This window comes from Choloepus didactylus, chromosome 15 (assembly GCF_015220235.1).
Source record: "Choloepus didactylus isolate mChoDid1 chromosome 15, mChoDid1.pri, whole genome shotgun sequence".
Classification (NCBI taxonomy): Eukaryota; Metazoa; Chordata; class Mammalia; order Pilosa; family Megalonychidae; genus Choloepus; species Choloepus didactylus.
The window spans coordinates 13590847-13609167 of record NC_051321.1 but is presented as its reverse complement, the minus strand read 5'-3'; the positions used below and the strand labels follow the sequence as shown (position 1 = coordinate 13609167).

The 18321-nt window shown below is 37.4% G+C and overlaps 1 protein-coding gene across 1 annotated transcript in view; it reads right to left on the bottom strand.

Moving 5' to 3' along the window:
- LOC119510964 (minichromosome maintenance complex binding protein) overlaps window positions 1-18321 on the bottom strand; it is a 64261-nt gene that overhangs the window by 13938 nt on the left and 32002 nt on the right. Inside the window, exons 6-11 of the mRNA XM_037805390.1 lie at window positions 11239-11383; window positions 8783-8934; window positions 7305-7405; window positions 2564-2736; window positions 2048-2171; window positions 763-880 (exon numbers count right to left, since the gene is read on the bottom strand). Coding sequence (XP_037661318.1) covers window positions 763-880; window positions 2048-2171; window positions 2564-2736; window positions 7305-7405; window positions 8783-8934; window positions 11239-11383 — 813 coding nt within the window. The remainder of the gene's footprint in view (window positions 1-762; window positions 881-2047; window positions 2172-2563; window positions 2737-7304; window positions 7406-8782; window positions 8935-11238; window positions 11384-18321) is intronic.

Genomic DNA, 18321 nt, shown 5'->3' with positions numbered 1-18321 from the left:
TGGTTTATTACTTTTAATTGATGAATTACTATTTCAATATATTTCTTATGGTTAATTAACAATAAATATAACCCATTCAAACAACAGCTCTTTAGGGGTCCTCAAATAATTTTTAAGAGTGAAAGTGAGTCCAAAGAGTATGAGAATTGATGGTCTGTTTGGTTCACTGCTGTTTCCTGAGGGCCTAGAATAATGCCTAGCAGTTACTAGGCACTCCATAAATGTTGGTTAAATGAATAATCATTTCCAATTTCTTAAGTATCTAAATAAGAGCTGACTAGCATTTCCAGTCATACACCCAATCAGAAGCAATCCCCTGTTCCCAAGATCTTCCCACCACAGAGTCCATTCCAGATGCCCTGGCAAATAAAGGTAGCTCCACTTTCCAAATAAGAATTAAAATGAGGTAATGGAGATAAAGATCTTTATTACCTCAGCTAAAAGAATTATGTTCCTACAATTCAGAGTTTATATTTTAGATTTTAAATGCACACAAAGAATACAAAACTTCAGAAACAAATGGGCATCAACAGATGCTGTAATTTTAAGGAAGTTACTGCAATAGTGCTAATTATTAGATTATAGAAATGTGTGCTCAAACAATAAAAGAAAAGCAAAATGATTAGGGGAGAGTACATTTTAAATTATAAAAACTAATTGGCTTTGTTTCCCGTTAAAAGCAATCTATTCAAATTTCAAAGTTAAATGTTCGGGTTTTTAAAGTGTGCTCAGGTTTATAATATGTATTTATATTGCTCTTACTGCTGGAACAAGATGTTGAATAATTCGATATAAGTGTTCTGTGAAGGTGCTAGTCCGTGGGCAACCACTCAAGTTAACAGTAAATTTTCCCAGGGGAAGAACATCTCTTCTTGTATATCTGGAAAAAAATAAATAAATCAATAAGATACCAAGTGATTCCCACCAAGAAGCAAATAAATAATTTAGCTTAATACTGTCATTAAAAATAAGGCAGGTAATATTTTGACCATTTATCTAAATGACAGCAATAAAAATAAAAGCCAACACAAATAGAAGCGCTGATCATTTGCCAGGACTCTACTAAGTGCTTAAATGCTTCCTCATTTAATTCCCAAAACTCTGAGGTAGATATGATTAGCTCTGTTTTAAAGATGAGAAATCAGTGGCAGAGTTTAAGGAACATGCTTGTCACATAGCCAGGAAGTGGCAGAGCTAGGATTCGACCCAGGTTGTTTGGTTCCAGAGTCTGTACTCTCAATTCTTACATACTACTGTCTCAGATCCTATCCTAGGAAAGAAACAATTTATAGTACAGAGGTGTTTACTGCAATTGTTAATAACAGAGAAAAACTAGGAAATCCTAACATTTCAGAAAATAGTTCAAGTGTGGTACAACTGTCCATAATGAAACTGTGAAGCTATTAAAATGTCTGGAAAGAATTATGATGAATGTTTAATATATATCAAATGATAAAAGCAAGACACAGATCTGTGTTAAGAGTAAACTGACATCTATGTAGGAATGTACATATATATAAATAAAAAAAGATATGTCCATATAACAAAATGTTAAGTGAAATATCTCAAAAAGGTGATTACAGGTGATCTTTATTTTCTTCTTTATGCTCTTAGAACTTGATGAAGGAGCACACCTTTGAAATCAGAGAACAAAAAAATATAGTGGAGTCACAGGGTGAGGTGCTAAAGTCAGCGTCGAAGTTCAATGTGCACATGATATACTTCCATTGGTTTTTAGAAGCAGAGGCTTGAGATGTATGAACAGAGAATTCAGAATGCAAGTAGGATAGTATAGCTCACTTATTCATCATTTTGGTTCTAGAATTTAAGGGGGCATAATCAAAATGCTAAATGCAAAGCTGTGAGAAAAATGGAAAAAAGGAATTTGTGATTAGTTATAACACTTGTTACACTAAACAAAAGAAACCACTTGAGGATGAAGCCTGAAAACGAACACACACAAACTACCTCAGAAATCTTCTTGCTCTTTTCCACTTTCTATAAAACACCAAACTCCCTTAATTCCCACCAGGAATGCACCACTTACACTGTGGAGATTAGATGTAATATAAGGTATTCCGCAGCCAGTCCGTCTCCCAAGAGAGCATGAGTGAGGAACCCAAGCAGTTCTGCTCTGACTGGAGACAATTCAGACATGAAACTGGAAACAACTAGAGAAGGAAGGGGGGTACGTTTCAGAATACAAACACAGCTCTTCTCAAACATCTCATGGTTTAAAAAAAACAAAAAATGACATATGGAACAAAGCAATACAATTTAGTAAAAGACTAGTACAGACTTAAAATATTGGTTAATTAGTGACATGAACCTTAAAAAGAAGACAGTTTTCAAACTCTTTTCCTCCCTCATTTCAGTGAAGAAAAGTAACATAAAAGAAAAAGAAGGGCAAAGAAATGGAGACTCCTGGAGAAACTTGTTCTAACAAACTCAGGACCTGACTCCGGACTGTTTCAATTCCACTATGAGCACATGCTCCAGAAAGCTCCAGACACACACTCAGGGTCACAGTCTATGGCTGTCTCAGCTCCAAACTTACACTTACAGGTTTTGCTCTCCTCTTTGTTAAGGCAGGCAGGCAGTAACGGATTGATGTGCTGTAACTTCTGGGCTAAAATCACATGAATTCTTGGCACTAATGAAGCAGGAGGACTGTGTACTCTCTGTTCTTCTGCAGTGTCTGTGCATTCCATTGGATCCAGCAGTGAGGAGGCATCCCTACGGAGAGACGACAAAGCTTCAGTTTACAGATACATAAATTGTAAAGACATAAAAATAATGCGTCTCTCTCAAAATAAAAAAATCAGAATTCAAGCCAAGGATACTTCCACTTGTACATCTCCTTAAAGAACAAAAATTTGCTCCTCATTCTAAACTATTACATCACACAGTTTTCATATGAGTTACAGAATATGATACAACGTATTTATTCTATTCCTCAAGAACAATCAAGATTTTATTCAGTGAGCTATCACTGCAAGAAATGGGATGTAGTATGTGACTCATAAGGCTAAGTTGTTTAAAAACACAGATGTTCTGTCTTGAGCTCTCAGTTGGGACATCAAACCCTTCAGAGCACATCTCCAAAGCTGATCTTTCTCTCAAAAGCCATCTGCTATTTATCATTCAGTATGTGGAGAATGTCACCTCTATCTTGCTGTTTTTCCTAAATTTTATTCTTACATGATACCTCCCTTGAAAAATGTGTGCACAAGCACTGAAAATAAAGTAAACCTGAATCTTCCAGATTTGCTAAATTAGTAGGTAGGAGATTTATTCTGGGATTATTGAAACAAATGACTTAAATGTTTTAAGCCTTCAGACTTTATATACTCACTCTACAGAGTAATAAATTGACACTACTATCTTTGTTTAATACGGGAACAATGACAACCTTTTACACCGTGCTTCCCATGAGTGGGGTGCTGCTATTACAAATACCTAAAATGTGGAAACTGCTTTGGAATTGGGTAATGGGCAGAGGCTTGAAAAACTGTGAGGTGCTTGAAAGAAAAAGCCTAGACTGTTTTGAAGAGACTGTTGACAGAAATATGGATGTTAACGGTGTTTCCCGCGATGCCTTGGAATGAAATGATGAATGTGTTATTGGAAACTGGAGCAAAGCAATCCTTGTTTTTCAAGTAGCAGAGAACTTGGTGAAATTGAGTTTTGATGTAGAATGGAAGGCAGAACTTGAAAGCGACGAACATGTGATATTTAGCTGAGATTTCCAAGCTAAATATGGAAGGTACACAGCCTCGTTTCTCCTTGCAGTTTATAATGAGATAAGAGAGGAAAGGAATAAGCTGAGAACTGAACTCCTAAGCACAAAGAAACCAGAAAATGATGGTCTGGAAAATTCTAAGCCTATCCAAATGGTGTGCTCTGAGATTAGGGCCAGACGTAGCTCCATCAGTTACTTCCCTAAGCTTCCAGAAAGCAAGTCCCCAGAGATTAGGGTTCCACGTGAGGGTTTAACTGAACATGAATCCAGTAGGCCATGTCAGTGGAAATCAGGATTGGAGGTGCAGTTATGCAGGAAGGATCTGTGGAAAGCTCTGTTGTCTGATGGTTTGGACCCCTGTGAACTGCATGCAAAGCCAGAAACGTTTTTGTGAAATCTGTATGAGTAGAACCACTGCCAGCCTGGACTGAAAGGCACAGAGAAGAGACATACTGAAGGAAGAATGACTTCAAGGGCAGAACCATGGAAGCCAACGTTGGGCCAAGAGACTGCACTCATCCATGTGTGAAAAAGGCAGGTTTCATCCCCATGTTTAGAGGGGCAGGCCATCTGCTCCAGCACTTGGAGGGGGTGGGCCTTGCGCCCCATTGTTCAGGGAGAGTGCTGCCACCCCAATGCTCGGAGATGGTGGGGCCTGTGGCCTGGCATTCACAGATAGCCTGGGTGCCCCCCCGTGCTCACATGAGGGTGGGGGCTGTACCCCAGAGTTCTGTTCACAGAAAAGCTGGCTACTATCCTGATGCTTGGAAAGGATGGGGCCTTCACCCCAGTATTTAGGGAGGGCGTGGCCACTACACAAGCACTTAGAAGAGGTAGGGCCGCTGCTCCATCAGGCCTGAAGGACAAAATATCAAAGCACGGATGACTCTCAGACTTTGAGATCTAATGTAGTTTGCCCTGCTGTGTTTCGGAATTGTTTGGGTCCTGTGACCCCTGTTTTCCTTCTGATTTCTCTCTTCTGGAATGGGAATGTCTATCCTATACCTATCCCTCCACTGTAAATTGGCAACAAATATCTTGTTTTCTTGGTTTCACAGGTCTATAGAAAGGGGAATTGTGCCCCAGGACAGACTACACCCATAAGCAATTTCGATGAGACTTTGTACTTAGCATTGTTACTGAAAATTTGGTACATTTTGATGGAATGAATGCATTTTGCATGTGGAAAGAACATGTCTTTCTGGCGTCCAGAGGGTGGTGGCTTAGAGCCATGTACCCAGAAAATATGTTCTTAAACTTAATCCATTCCTGTGGGTATGAATCCACTGTGAGCAGGACCTTTTGATGAGGTTCCTTCAGTTATGGTGTGGCCCACCTCACTCTGGATGGGTCTTAATCATATTACTGAAGGCCTCAAAAGGAAGGCCACACCAAGGGAGAAAGCCACAGGGAGCAGCCAGAAGCTGGAACTCAACAGAGCTAAGAAACCAAGAGAGGCCGCCATGTGCATTGCCACATGAAAGAAAAGTCAAGGACCAAGAAGGCCAGTGTTCTGAGAGAAAGCATCGCCATGCTGATGCCTTGATTTTGGACTTCTAGCTTCAAAACCCTGAGTCAATAAATTCCCAATATTTGAGCCTACTCACTGATCAGTATTTGTTTTAGTGCCAAGGAAACTATAACAACTATGTTTCCTTCTATGTAAGAAAAAAGGAGGAACAAAATATACATGTACATGCTTATGTTTGCATAGACGAAGCACAGAAAGGATAAATCAGAAACTGAGACTGATTTCCTATAGAGGATGGGCAGGGTAGAAGGGATGGGGTACTGGGGAATGAGTAGTTTTGACTCTGACGACAATGTTAATGTTTTAATACTAAAAAAAAAAAAAAGAAAAAATTCAACAAGGATGGTGGAAAAACTCCAAGTGAAATACAATCAGAAATGAACTGTACATCAAAAGAATAATGAATAACATAATCACACCAAAAGAGGGCAAAAGAACTCATCCAAATAACTTTGGAACATAGCACTGATTATATAACATCATTCTCAAGTAAAAAAAGAACCATAAATAAATAAAGAACTCATAACTAGGTTTGCTTTCTGCGGTGGTATGGTTTATCAATACCTTCAGTAATTGTAGAACTGACCAAATAAATGTATTGAGGATAATGGGAGTCAAATTTCTCTGTTAGGAAAGTTACAAATGTGGAAACTAGAGTGAAACTAGGAGACTAGAATGAAACCGGTGGTGCTGAACTGGACTTGGAAATACAGTATCAACTCATGGTTTTTAATAAACATATATCTTCTCCTATTTTTAAACCACATATGTGTATGTATATCTGTGTGTGTAAATGTATTTACATGTGTATATGTATATGTATATATTTGCTGACTCTGACATGGAAAGGATCCAGGAGTGATGCTACCCTGGAAACAGTGAGTACATCTACATTCAGATCTTCATTTTTAAATACAGCTCCTCATTAAACAAACCTGGTGCTCTTTGAAAAAGTAGCTGCTATCAGGAGTGGAGCACGAAAAGTATAAGATGAGGCTGAAAACATCTTAATATGTCAGAAAATAAGTGCTCAGAAATGATACGGATAAGTCAAAAAGGACCCAGAGCCTGCTTAAGAGGCTTCAATGAAGCAAATGTGGGAAAATTTTTGCCTCAAAATAAATGATAATAACACTGAATAAAGTAAGAATCCAGTCCATACTGATATAAATAAATTACTTTAAAAATCACCATAATAGTAATAATTGACTTATGCAAGAATCATCAATGGGTGATAAAATAAGTGGGTGAAAGTTTAGTACGAAACTGGATAGCTACATTTCTCAAAGCATATCCCTCCAAATTACTTGTTAATTACAAAGTAAAAAATAGTAACTTTACAGGAGAGAAACACAGTAGACATCACCTTGACCAAGTGATCAAAGTCACATCAGCAGTCATGGGACACACTGATGCATGTGACATGTGACCCAATGCAATGCACTGAGAAGGACACATCTCTTCTGTGCTGTTCCTGCCTGAATGCATAACTTGAATCTAATCACGAGGGAATTTCAGACAAACATGAACTGAGAGACATTCTACAAAATAACTGGATTGAACTCCTCCCAAAGGATCAAGGCCATGAAATACAAAGAAAGACTCAGGAACTGTTCTAGAATAATACAACGAGTAATCCTATTGGATCCCGGATCAGGGAAAAAATTGCTGGAAAGGACACGATTGAGTGAAATTTGAATATGGATTGTAGATAAGTGTATTGTGATTTCGTGTTAAATTTTCTGTACCCTTGATTATATAAGAGAAAGTCTTTATTCTTAGGAAATACTTAGGGGTACATATTTAGGGGCAAAAGGGCATGATATCTGCAGGTTAATCTCAAATGTTTCAGAAAAAAACTGTATATATAAAGAGAGCAAGTGAATGATAAAGCAAATAGGGCATAATATTAACCACTGGTGAATATGGGTAAAGAGTAAAAGGGAGTTCTTTATAACCATTCCTATTTTTCTGAAAGTTTGAAATTTTATCAAAATTAAAAGCCACCCCCAAAAGAGCAAATGCACTCACCTTTCATCATTATTCAGTATACTTAGCACGGGATCAACAGACAGTATGCCGTACAACTCAAGAACATCATTTACTTTGAAACAATCCCAATCCTCATAGACCTAACAGACCATAAAAATCAAGTTGTTAGGACTAAATGATACATAGAAAAATAAGATAATCTTCTGAAGATTAAGGGGTAATAATAATATCTTAAGCTTCAAATCAGGAAGTGAACCTTAGAGACATCTAAAGCACCTCCTGTACTTCATAAATTGAGGCCAAGAGAGATAGGGTACTTGCCTCAAGTCATTCTGCTAGTTAGCGATCAAGTCAAACACTAAACAGAGGACTCTTGACTCCCAAGTCAATGTGTGTTTTAATGTATCACCTTAAAGAAATATACTACCAATATACTACCTTAAAGAAAAAAGCTTTGCAACATTAGCAGAACACAAAACCTAGGGTGGCCATGAGGTTTTTCACAATAGAAAAAACAAGCCTTCAAAGGTTCACGATGGACTTTAGTAACTGTCAAAGCCTCCTATTGGTACGATTTGATCTGATAAAAGAATGGCAGAAAAAATTTTCATTCCAGCCCTTGTGCCATATATCTGAAGTACTATTTCAGTTAAAACCACAAGAATGAAAATTCTCAATTGTCAGTTCTGAAACTTATTATCACTTGTTCACTTACCAGCATCAAAAAACCAGAATAAGATAAGAGAACAATTAACAGACTTTTTTCTTCTTTTATCTTACTTAAATACAAGTGAGAAATGGGTTTTGAAAGAGAAAGAAGAATGGTGAAAATGAAGTAGATATTAGGAAGATAAATGACATAGGAAGTAGACATGAAGAAAAAGTTGTTCCAGCTCCGGCCCCATGCTTGTGTTTGAAATATTCTTGGATTCTTTAATTATGCTGTCATTGGCAGAATAACAGCCTCCCAGAGACGTCCATGTCCGAATCCCTGGACCCTGTGAATCTCTCGCCTTACATGGCAAAAGAGAATCTGCAGCTGTGATTAAGCTAAGGACCTTGAGATGGGGAGACTTTCCTGAATTATCTGGGTAAGCCCAATATAATCACACCTGTCCTTGAAACTGGAGACCCTTTCCTGGTCAGAGGGAGAGAGGACTGCGGAAAAATGGTCAGAGATGCAACGTCGGGGCTGTGAAGATGGAGGGACATAGGCAGCAGCCAAGGGATGCAGGTGGCTCAGGGAGCTGGAAAAGGCAAAGAAACAAATACTCCCCTACAGCCTCCAAAAAGGATGCAGCCCTGCCAACACCTTGCTTTTACCCCAGTGGGACTCATACCTGAATTCTAACCTACAGAGCTGTAAAACAACAAATGGGTACTGTTTTAAGTCACTAAGTTTGTACTTACTACCATAGCAACAGAAAACCCATAAAAATGCTAAGAGCTCCCCATTTTCATTTCTGAGACACATAACACATCTGTATCAAGGTCAGGTCAGGGCATGGCTCTGTTACCTTTACAAGACATGCAGGACCTTTCTCTCCCGGCAGGGGAAAATTCAGATCAAAAGGATAAGAGAGGTTCAGGGAGTTCAGCTGCTGCCCAGTGCAAGCTTCAGTTTCTAAACGTTTTGGCTCTCCAGACCACTGAAGACCTCCAACACTTCCTAAAATAAAGAATATCACTGCACTTAGTAATTTCTAAGGCCTCCTAGAGAAAAAGAATATCCTTCAAGAGCCTTTCAAGTTTGATATAAATGATGCTTCTGAACTCACAATGTTCAAGTTACGGTTTTTAAGGAAATAATATACTAACAAAGCGCTTTGTTTGACCTGTATGAGAACAAAAATATGAAAATCTGAAAAACTTAAATGATTTTTTCTTCCAATAAGTTCCCCATATTAATTTTGTGTAACTACTTTTAAAAGCTAATATTCAATATGGTTACTTTGACATCTTTGACCTAAGTATAACATGGTCTACTAAAAGCACCTTGGAAGACCATTTTTTTTCTATTTATTAAGCAGAATAAACAATATAGTAACAAATTCATTTCCCAAATATTTATTAGCACCCATGTACCAAGAATCAGACTACTGTTGGGGATACACAGATGAAGAGAGTCCCTACCCCTGAAGCAGTTACAGTTTAGGCTGATAACCAATCAAAATTCAAATACAGCCTGCCATACCATGGAATACTACTGAGCAATAAAAAGGAATAAACTACTGATATATGCAATAACTTGGATGGCTCTCAAGGGAATTATGCTGAGTAAAAAAAGCCAATCCCAAAAGGTTGCATACTATATGATTCCACTTATATAACATTCTTGAAATGACAACATTATAGAAATGTAAAACAGATCAGTGGTTGCCAAATGGTTAGGAACTGGGGTGAGGAAAGCCATAAAAGGGCCCCACAGAGGATCCTGGTGGTGAGGATCTGTTCTGTACTTTACTATGGTGTTCACATGAATCCACACGTGATAAAACGGCACAGAACTAAACACACACACACACACACACACGAGTGCATGTAAAAATGGTGACAGTGACGTAAGGTCAGTAGACTGTATCGATGTCAATTTCCTGGTTAGGATAATCTACTCTAATTAGCGAGATCTGCCACAGAGGGAAAACTGGATGAAGACTCAAGAGATTGTCTCTGTATTATTTCTTACAAAGGCATATTAATCTATACCTATCTCAAAATAAAAAGTTTAAAAAAATATATATCCTGAAAGATTATCTAGAAAACAACAAACAAGTTACACTTTATATAAGGATGCACTCAAATGTATAAAAAGTCCTACAGCACGATGTTCTAATAAAAGGGGCAAAATAGAAAGGAGCATCAATTGCCTAAATGATAAGAAAGAGAATTACCATATTTCCAAGAGTCTAAGATGCCACTTATTGTTAAGATACACCATTAATTTTAATAAACATTTAGAGGTAGGCAGACAAAAAAGAACACTACCACACCTGTATATATTTGTTGAAAAATTCCAATATTAAAAACATTAAAATATGCCTTAGCACTAAGGAAACAAATATGGGTTTATAAAGTAGGAGACTATATGGCTACATAAGATTCATTAGTAAATCTGTTTACCACTGATTTTTAAATTTCCCCCTTCTAAACCAATTATCCACACTGATTTGTTTCACCCCTTCTCCCTTTAACTTGCCCTGTAATTAAAGTGCTAATGAGAAGTGACTGGCATATAAAAGGAGAAATAAAGACAAATTCATGTACCTATCATTATAGAAATTCACTGCTCATAAAAGCTATGATCAGTGAAATCAATAATGATATGCTAATTCTGAAAATCTCTCATGCTCTTACAAAATTTCAACCTTTGGTCTTCTGGTTTTAATCAGAATTAGGCGTATCTTAAGAACGGTTTAGGACATAAACCACTACAAATTGAGATAAATACAACAAACACAGCTGTGACTATTTTAAGAGTTTATCTGCTTTAAAGTTTAGGAATAAATCATCTAGTGTACCACAATTCTATGTTTGTCTTCTGATATTTTTAGTCTTTTTTTAATGGAATAAAAGTACCACTATTACAAAAAGAAAATGAAAAAGATGTTTTGAGATAAAAATAAAGTCAGTTTTAGGATAGAGGACTATGCTGCCATGACTTAAGAGTTGGGATAAAATATGAAAAAAAGGTTGAAAAGACCTTTTTCTAGCTTACCACTTCAGAATCTAAAAACTTATGGCAGAACAGCACTTCTCACGAGTGACAACTGACAGCTTAGTTCTGCAGTACAGTCCAAGTGAACAGTACCGTAAACACTCAAAACTCTAAGTCTGCTAAACTTGAAGATCAAGTTGCCACATCACTGCTAGCTCCCAAATCTAGAGTTAGGCTCTAAAACAATGAATTTCCAAAAAAAAAAAAAACCTCCTGCAAGAGAGCAGAGTTTAGAGGAAGCCTGCTGGGCCACACTACCTGCTTGTCTGGCACCTGCATGCTGGTCTTTCTGCTTGTTGGGCTGCAGGTCTGTATCTTCATCATCTTCATAACTCCTCTTGTGACGACTGGGAGTGTAGGATGTTGAAGGACTGACTCGAGCTTGGTTTGCATTAACATAGGCGTGAAATGAAAGGTTAAGAAAAGATGACATGAACTAAGGCATATCCTAAATTATGCCAATTATATGACTAAAAGATTATTAGTTTGGCTATTTGGTTAAAATGAAAATATATTTTAAAAAGGAGACTGGAATTCTGACTTTGGTCATGAAGGTAACAGGTATCAACAATATGCCTCTCCACCCCCACGCTAAACAACTAGGAAACTGGACACAACACGTGAAGCAATGGTTTCCAAGCATGGGACACAATGGGGAGCATAAGGTTATGATACCTGAATGAGAAACACACCAGGTGAACTCTACATTTTCTCTAGCTCACTCTTGGGAGCATTTTCCAAACTGCAACAAAGAGAAGTACAAACTGCTTTTGCTGGGCAGAGAAAACAGAGCACATAGTTCAAGGTGACTGAAGCAACTAGAATTTGCAGAATGGTACTGAAGAGTAGGGTGTTGTGGATAAAAGAAGATCCAAAAATTTGTGCAGGTTCCACTTGGGTATTTGGCTGAATGTTAAGCTTTGGATCCACAAATCAAGATTCCTTGAGACCTAGAGAAGAATAGCTGCCAGGGGGCTGAGAGCTTAAGTGGAGAGTCTGGAGATTGTTCAGCAATAGAACTGGACCTTGTTGAACATCCCTGGCATTTAGGTCAGACCCAGAAATGGCACATCTCTTGAATAAGGACCACACCCTACAAAGTAAGGGTTACCCTATTCCTACCCTAACAAAACCCAAAAGCAAGTCTTGACAAGATCAAAGCAATCTGGCAGCAAATTACCTGCCTCCCAGAACAAAATGCAACATTCTTGATAAGACAAAAATCTAAACTCTTTACAATGCATTTTGTCAGCATACAATAAAATATTATTAGATATGTGAAGAAGCAGGAAAATGTGACCCATAATAAGGATTAAAAACAGTCAATAGAAATACTTGTGATTAACTGTACAAATATAAAAAAGTTCTCTCATGAACTAGAAAAATGTATGGCAGTATTATAAGGCGTTAGTAATAGAGGGGCTTATGAGGGAAAATGTACCTATTATAAATTATGGACTATAGTTAACAGAAATATTTTAATATTCTTTCATCAACAGTAACAAATGTACTAAACCAATACTATGGGTCAATAATCGGGGAGGAGATAAAGGGTATGGGAGGATTCAGGGTTCTTTTTGTTTGTTTGTTTTTTAAATTCTTTTCTGGAGAAATGAAAATGTTCTAAAATTGATCATGGGGTTGTACACACAATTATGTGACGATGCTGTGAGCCAGTGATTGTATACTTCAGATAGTTTGTATGGTATGTGAATAAAACTGCACTATGTGAATAAAACTGCATTTAAAAAAAAAACAGTCAATAGAAACCAACCCAGAGATGACCTGGATTTTGGAATTAGTAGGCAAGGACATTAAATAGTAATTATAAAATTCACAGTTTTAAAAGAAAAGATGGATATAATGAGTAAACAGATAAGGAATATCAGCAAAGAAATGGAAACACCACAAAAACAAAGCAAATGAAGAATCTAAAACTGAAAAAAAAACAAAATACCTGAAATTTTCAAATCCATCACTGAATGGGCTTAAGAGCAGATTGGGAATGAAAGCAGAAAAAATCAGTGAACATGAAGACAGGTCAACAGTAACTATCCAAACTGATGCAAAGGGAGAAAAAAAAGATTAAAAAACAAAAGAGAGAATGGAGCCTCATTCACCTGGAGGACAATAGCAAATAGTCTAACAACCATGTAACTGGACTCCCAGAAAAAGATGAGAGAACAGGACAGAAAAAATATTTGAGGAAATAATGGCTAAATATTTCCCAAATTTCCTGAAAAATAGCAAACCACTGACCCAAAAAGTTCAACAAAACCTGAGCAAGATAAACACAAGGAAAACTACACATAGGCACATCGCAGTTAAACTGCTGAAAACCAAAACAAAGAATCTTAGAAGCAGCCAGAAGGGAAAAAAGACACATTACATACAGGATAATAATGATGACTGGAATGATAATTAGCTTTTCATAAAAACAATGGAGGCCAGAAGACAATGGAACAACATCATTAAAGTGCTGGAGAGGGGAAAACCTGCCAACCAAGAATTCTATATCCAATGAAATATCCTTAAAAAATGAAGGTTTTTGTAATAAAGATCATTCTCAGATAATCAAAAGCTGAGAGAATTCATCACCAGCATGTATGGACTTGAAGGAAAAAACAAGCAAACAAACAAACAAAACAAAGCTAAAGGAAATGATTCCAGATGGCAACTTGGGTCTACAAAAGAACAAAGAGAGCCTAAAGTTGCAAATATGTGCACAAATATAAAAGATATTTTTCTCATTTCTTAAATTATGTATAAACAACTGACTGATCAAAGCAAAAATAGTAGTAAAGTATCTTGGCCTCTGTAACTCAGGTACAAGTGAAATGACCAGCACAAACAATGGGAAGGGGATAAATGGAAGTATACTGTTACATGGTTTCTGTTATATGTGAAGTCTTATATTAATTCAAGATAGGCTGGGATAAGTTAAGGGCATATTATAATCACTAGAGCAATTGCTAAATAAATAAAACAAAGAGATTTAGCTAAAAAGCCAGAGGAGATAAAATGGAATGCTAAAAAAAAAAAATCAACAAAAAAATTAATCCAAGGGACTGCAGAAAAGAAAACAAGGAAAAAAAAAAAAAGAATAGAAAATAAATAGCAAGATGGCAGAATTAAACGTGACTATATCAATAATTAAAATAAATGTAATTGGACCAAGCATTCCAATTAAATTGCAGGGATAGTCAGATTCCCTTTACAAAAAAAAAACAAAACAAAACAAAAAAAAAAACAAAAACAAAAACGCTTTAAATATACAGATAAATTGACAATATAAGTAAGAGCAAAGAAATATATGTAAATGCTAACCTACGAAATACCTATATTAATAACAAAGTAGACTTCAAGTCAAGGTACATTACCAGAGACAAAGAGAGACAAATCATAATAAAAGGGTCAACTCTTCAAGAAAACAAAAAATCCTAAATGTTATACACCTAATAACAGAGCTTTGAATTGCATGAAGCAGAACCTTACAGTACTAAAAGGGGAAATAAATCCACAACCATAAGTGGATATTTTAACACTCCTTTCTCAATAACTGACAAATAAGAAAATATTTTGAACTGAATAATAATAAAAACACAACAAATCAAAATTTGTGGGATGAAACCAAAGCAGTAATTAGAAATTTATAGCTTTAAATTCTAGTATTGGGGGGAAAAACAGGAAGATTTGAAATCACTGATCTGTGCTTCTAGCTTGAGAAGCTAGAAAAAGAACAAATTAAACCCCAACTAAAAAGAAAACTAATAGTAAAAGCAAAAATCATTAAAATAGAAATCAGAGAAAATTAAAAATCAAAAGTTGATTCTTTTAAAAAAATATTTTCATGGGGAGAAAAGTTGGTTCTTTGACAAACCTCTTAGCAACACAAATTAAGAAAAAAAGGAAAAAATAAATTAACGTTATTGGGAATGAAAGAGATGATCACTAGATATCCCACATAGCAAAAGAAAATATTATGAGAAACTATATGTAAATAAATTCAACAAGAATTTATTTGTTGAAAGTAAATGATTCTGATACACTCCTTGAAAGATATAATTTATCACAATTAGCGCAAGAAAATAAATCTGTGAAAAGTACTGAATTAGTAAATAAAAACCTCACAGAGAGAATGCCAGGCCCAGGTTGGCTTCACTGATGAATTCTACCAAACATTTAAGGAAGAAATAATACAAAACTTATATAAACTCTTTCAGAAAATAGAGGAGGGATCACTTCATAAGTCATTTTCTGAGTCTAATGAACAGTGAAACTAAAACCAGAAAAGGACAATATAAGAAAATTGCTGACCAATAACGCTCATTAATACAGATACAAGACTGTTCAACAAAATTTTAGCAAACTGAATCCAGTAATATCTAAAAAGGATACTAAATCTTGATCATGTGGGGTTTATCCCAAGACTGCAAGGTTGGTTTGACATTTGAAAATAAATCAGTTCACCAAGGGAGAAAAACTATATGATTATTTCAATAGAAACAGAAAAAGCATTTTACAAAATTCAACATCCATTCATGAAAAAAAATCCCAGAAAACTAGGCACAGAAAGAAATTCCTCAAACTGATAAAAGGCAGCTATGAAAACACACATCTAAGCATCAGAAGAGTCCAGATCCACATTTATATGGAAAATTGATTTTTGACAAACGTGTAAAGCATTTCAGTAGGGAAAGAAAGTCTTTGCAAAATATGATGCTGAAACAACTGTATATCCAGATGGAAAGCAATGAACCTTACCCCCCCCCCCCACTTCATGCTATAAACAAAAATTAATTCAAGATAGACACAGTACTAAATGTAAAAGCTAAAAGAAAACAAAAGAGAGAAATCTTCACAGCTTGCAGGCAGGCAGATTCTCAGGACAAAAAGAGCACTATTCATAAAAGAAAGGAAACACTAAACATTAAAAACTTTTGCTCATCAAAGAAACTGTAACAAAACAAAAAATACAACTCAAACACTAGGGAAAAGAACATTTCCAAGTATCCAGAATACAAACAGAGTCCTTGCAATTTGATAATAAAAAGACAAGTAACAGAGTTAGAAGAGGCGGGGCAAGATGGAAGACTGGTGAGCTGTATGTTTTAGTTACTCCTCCAGGAAAGTAGGTAGAAAGCCAGGAACTGCGTGGACTGGACACCACAGAGCAATCTGTCTTTGGGCATACTTCATACAACACTCATGAAAATGTCGAACTGCTGAGATCAGCGAAATCTGTAAGTTTTTGCGGCCAGGGGACCCGCGCCCCTCCCTGCCAGGCTCAGTCCCGTGGGAGGAGGGGCTGTCAGATCCGGGAAGGAGAAGGGAGAACTGCAGTGGCTGCTCTTATCGGAAACTCATTCTACTGATCCAGACTCCAACCATAGATAGATAGAGACCAGACACCAGAGAATCTGTGAGCAGTCAGCCCAGCAGAGAGGAGACAGGCATAGAAAAAAAAAAACAACATGAAAAACTCCAAAATAATAGCAGAGGATTTTTAGAGTTCTGGTGAACACAGAAAGGGGAAGGGCGGAGCTCAGGCCCTAAGGCGCATATGCAAATCCCGAAGAAAAGCTGATCTCTCTGCCCTGTGGACCTTTCCTTAATGGCCCTGGTTGCTTTGTCTCTTAGCATTTCAATAACCCATTAGATCTCTGAGGAGGACCCTTTTTTTTTTTTTAATCCTTTTTTCTTTTTCTAAAACAATTACTCTAAGAAGCCCAATACAGAAAGCTTCAAAGACTTTCAATTTGGGCACGTCAAGTCAAGAGCAGAACTAAGAGAGCTCTGAGACAAAAGGCAATAATCCAGTGGCTGAGAAAATTCACTAAACACCACAACTTCCCAAGAAAAGAGGGGTGTCTGCTCACAGCCACCATCCTGGTGGACAGGAAACACTCCTGCCCATCGCCAGCACCATAGCCCAGAGCTGCCACAGACAACCCAGTGTGACGGAAGGGCTTCAAATAACAGGCACACACCACAAAACTGGGCGTGGACATTAGCCTTCCCTGCAACCTCAGTTGATTGTCCCAGAGTTGGGAAGGTGGAGCAGTGTGAATTAACAAAGCCCCATTCAGCCATCATTTGAGCAGACTGGGAGCCTCCCTACACAGCCCAGCAGCCCAGGACTGCCCTGAGGGGACGGCACTCACCTGTGACATAGCACAGTCATCCCTCAACAGAGGACCCGGGGTGCACAGCCTGGAAGAGGGGCCCACTTGCAAGTCTCAGGAGCCATACGCCAATACCAAGGACTTGTGGGTCAGTGGCAGAGACAAACTGTGGCAGGACTGAACTGAAGGATTAGACTATTGCACCAGCTTTAAAACTCTAGGATCACCAGGGAGATTTGATTGTTAGGGCCACTCCCCCTCCCCGACTGCCCAGAAACACGCCCCACATACAGGGCAGGCAACACCAACTACACACGCAAGCTTGGTACACCAATTGGGCCCCACAAGACTCACTCCCCCACTCACCAAAAAGGCTAAGCAGGGGAGAACTGGCTTGTGGAGAACACGTGGCTCATGGACGCCACCTGCTGGTTAGTTAGAGAAAGTGTACTCCACGAAGCTGTAGGTCTGATAAATTAGAGATAAGGACTTCAATAGGTCTACAAACCCTAAAAGAACCCTATCAAGTTCAGCAAATGCCATGAGGCCAAAAACAACAGAAAATTATAAAGCATATGAAAAAACCAGACGATATGGATAACCCAAGCCCAAGCACCCAAATCAAAAGACCGGAAGAGACACAGCACCTAGAGCAGCTACTCAAAGAACTAAAGATGAACAATGAGACCATAGTACGGGATATGAAGGAAATCAAGAATACTCTAGAAGAGCATAAAGAAGACATTGCAAGACTAAATAAAAAAATGGATGATCTTATGGAAATTAAAGAAACTGTTGACCAAATTAAAAAGATTCTGGACACTCATAGTACAAGACTAGAGGAAGTTGAACAACGAATCAGTGACCTGGAAGATGACAGAATGGAAAATGAAAGCATAAAAGAAAGAATGGGGAAAAAAATTGAAAAAATCGAAATGGACCTCAGGGATATGATAGATAACATGAAACGTCCAAATATAAGACTCATTGGTGTCCCTGAAGGGGAAGAAAAGGGTAAAGGTCTAGGAAGAGTATTCAAAGAAATTGTTGGGGAAAACTTCCCAAATCTTCTAAACAACATAAATACACAAATCATAAATGCTCAGCGAACTCCAAATAGAATAAATCCAAATAAACCCACTCCAAGACATATACTGATCACACTGTCAAACACAGAAGAGAAGGAGCAAGTTCTGAAAGCAGCAAGAGAAAAGCA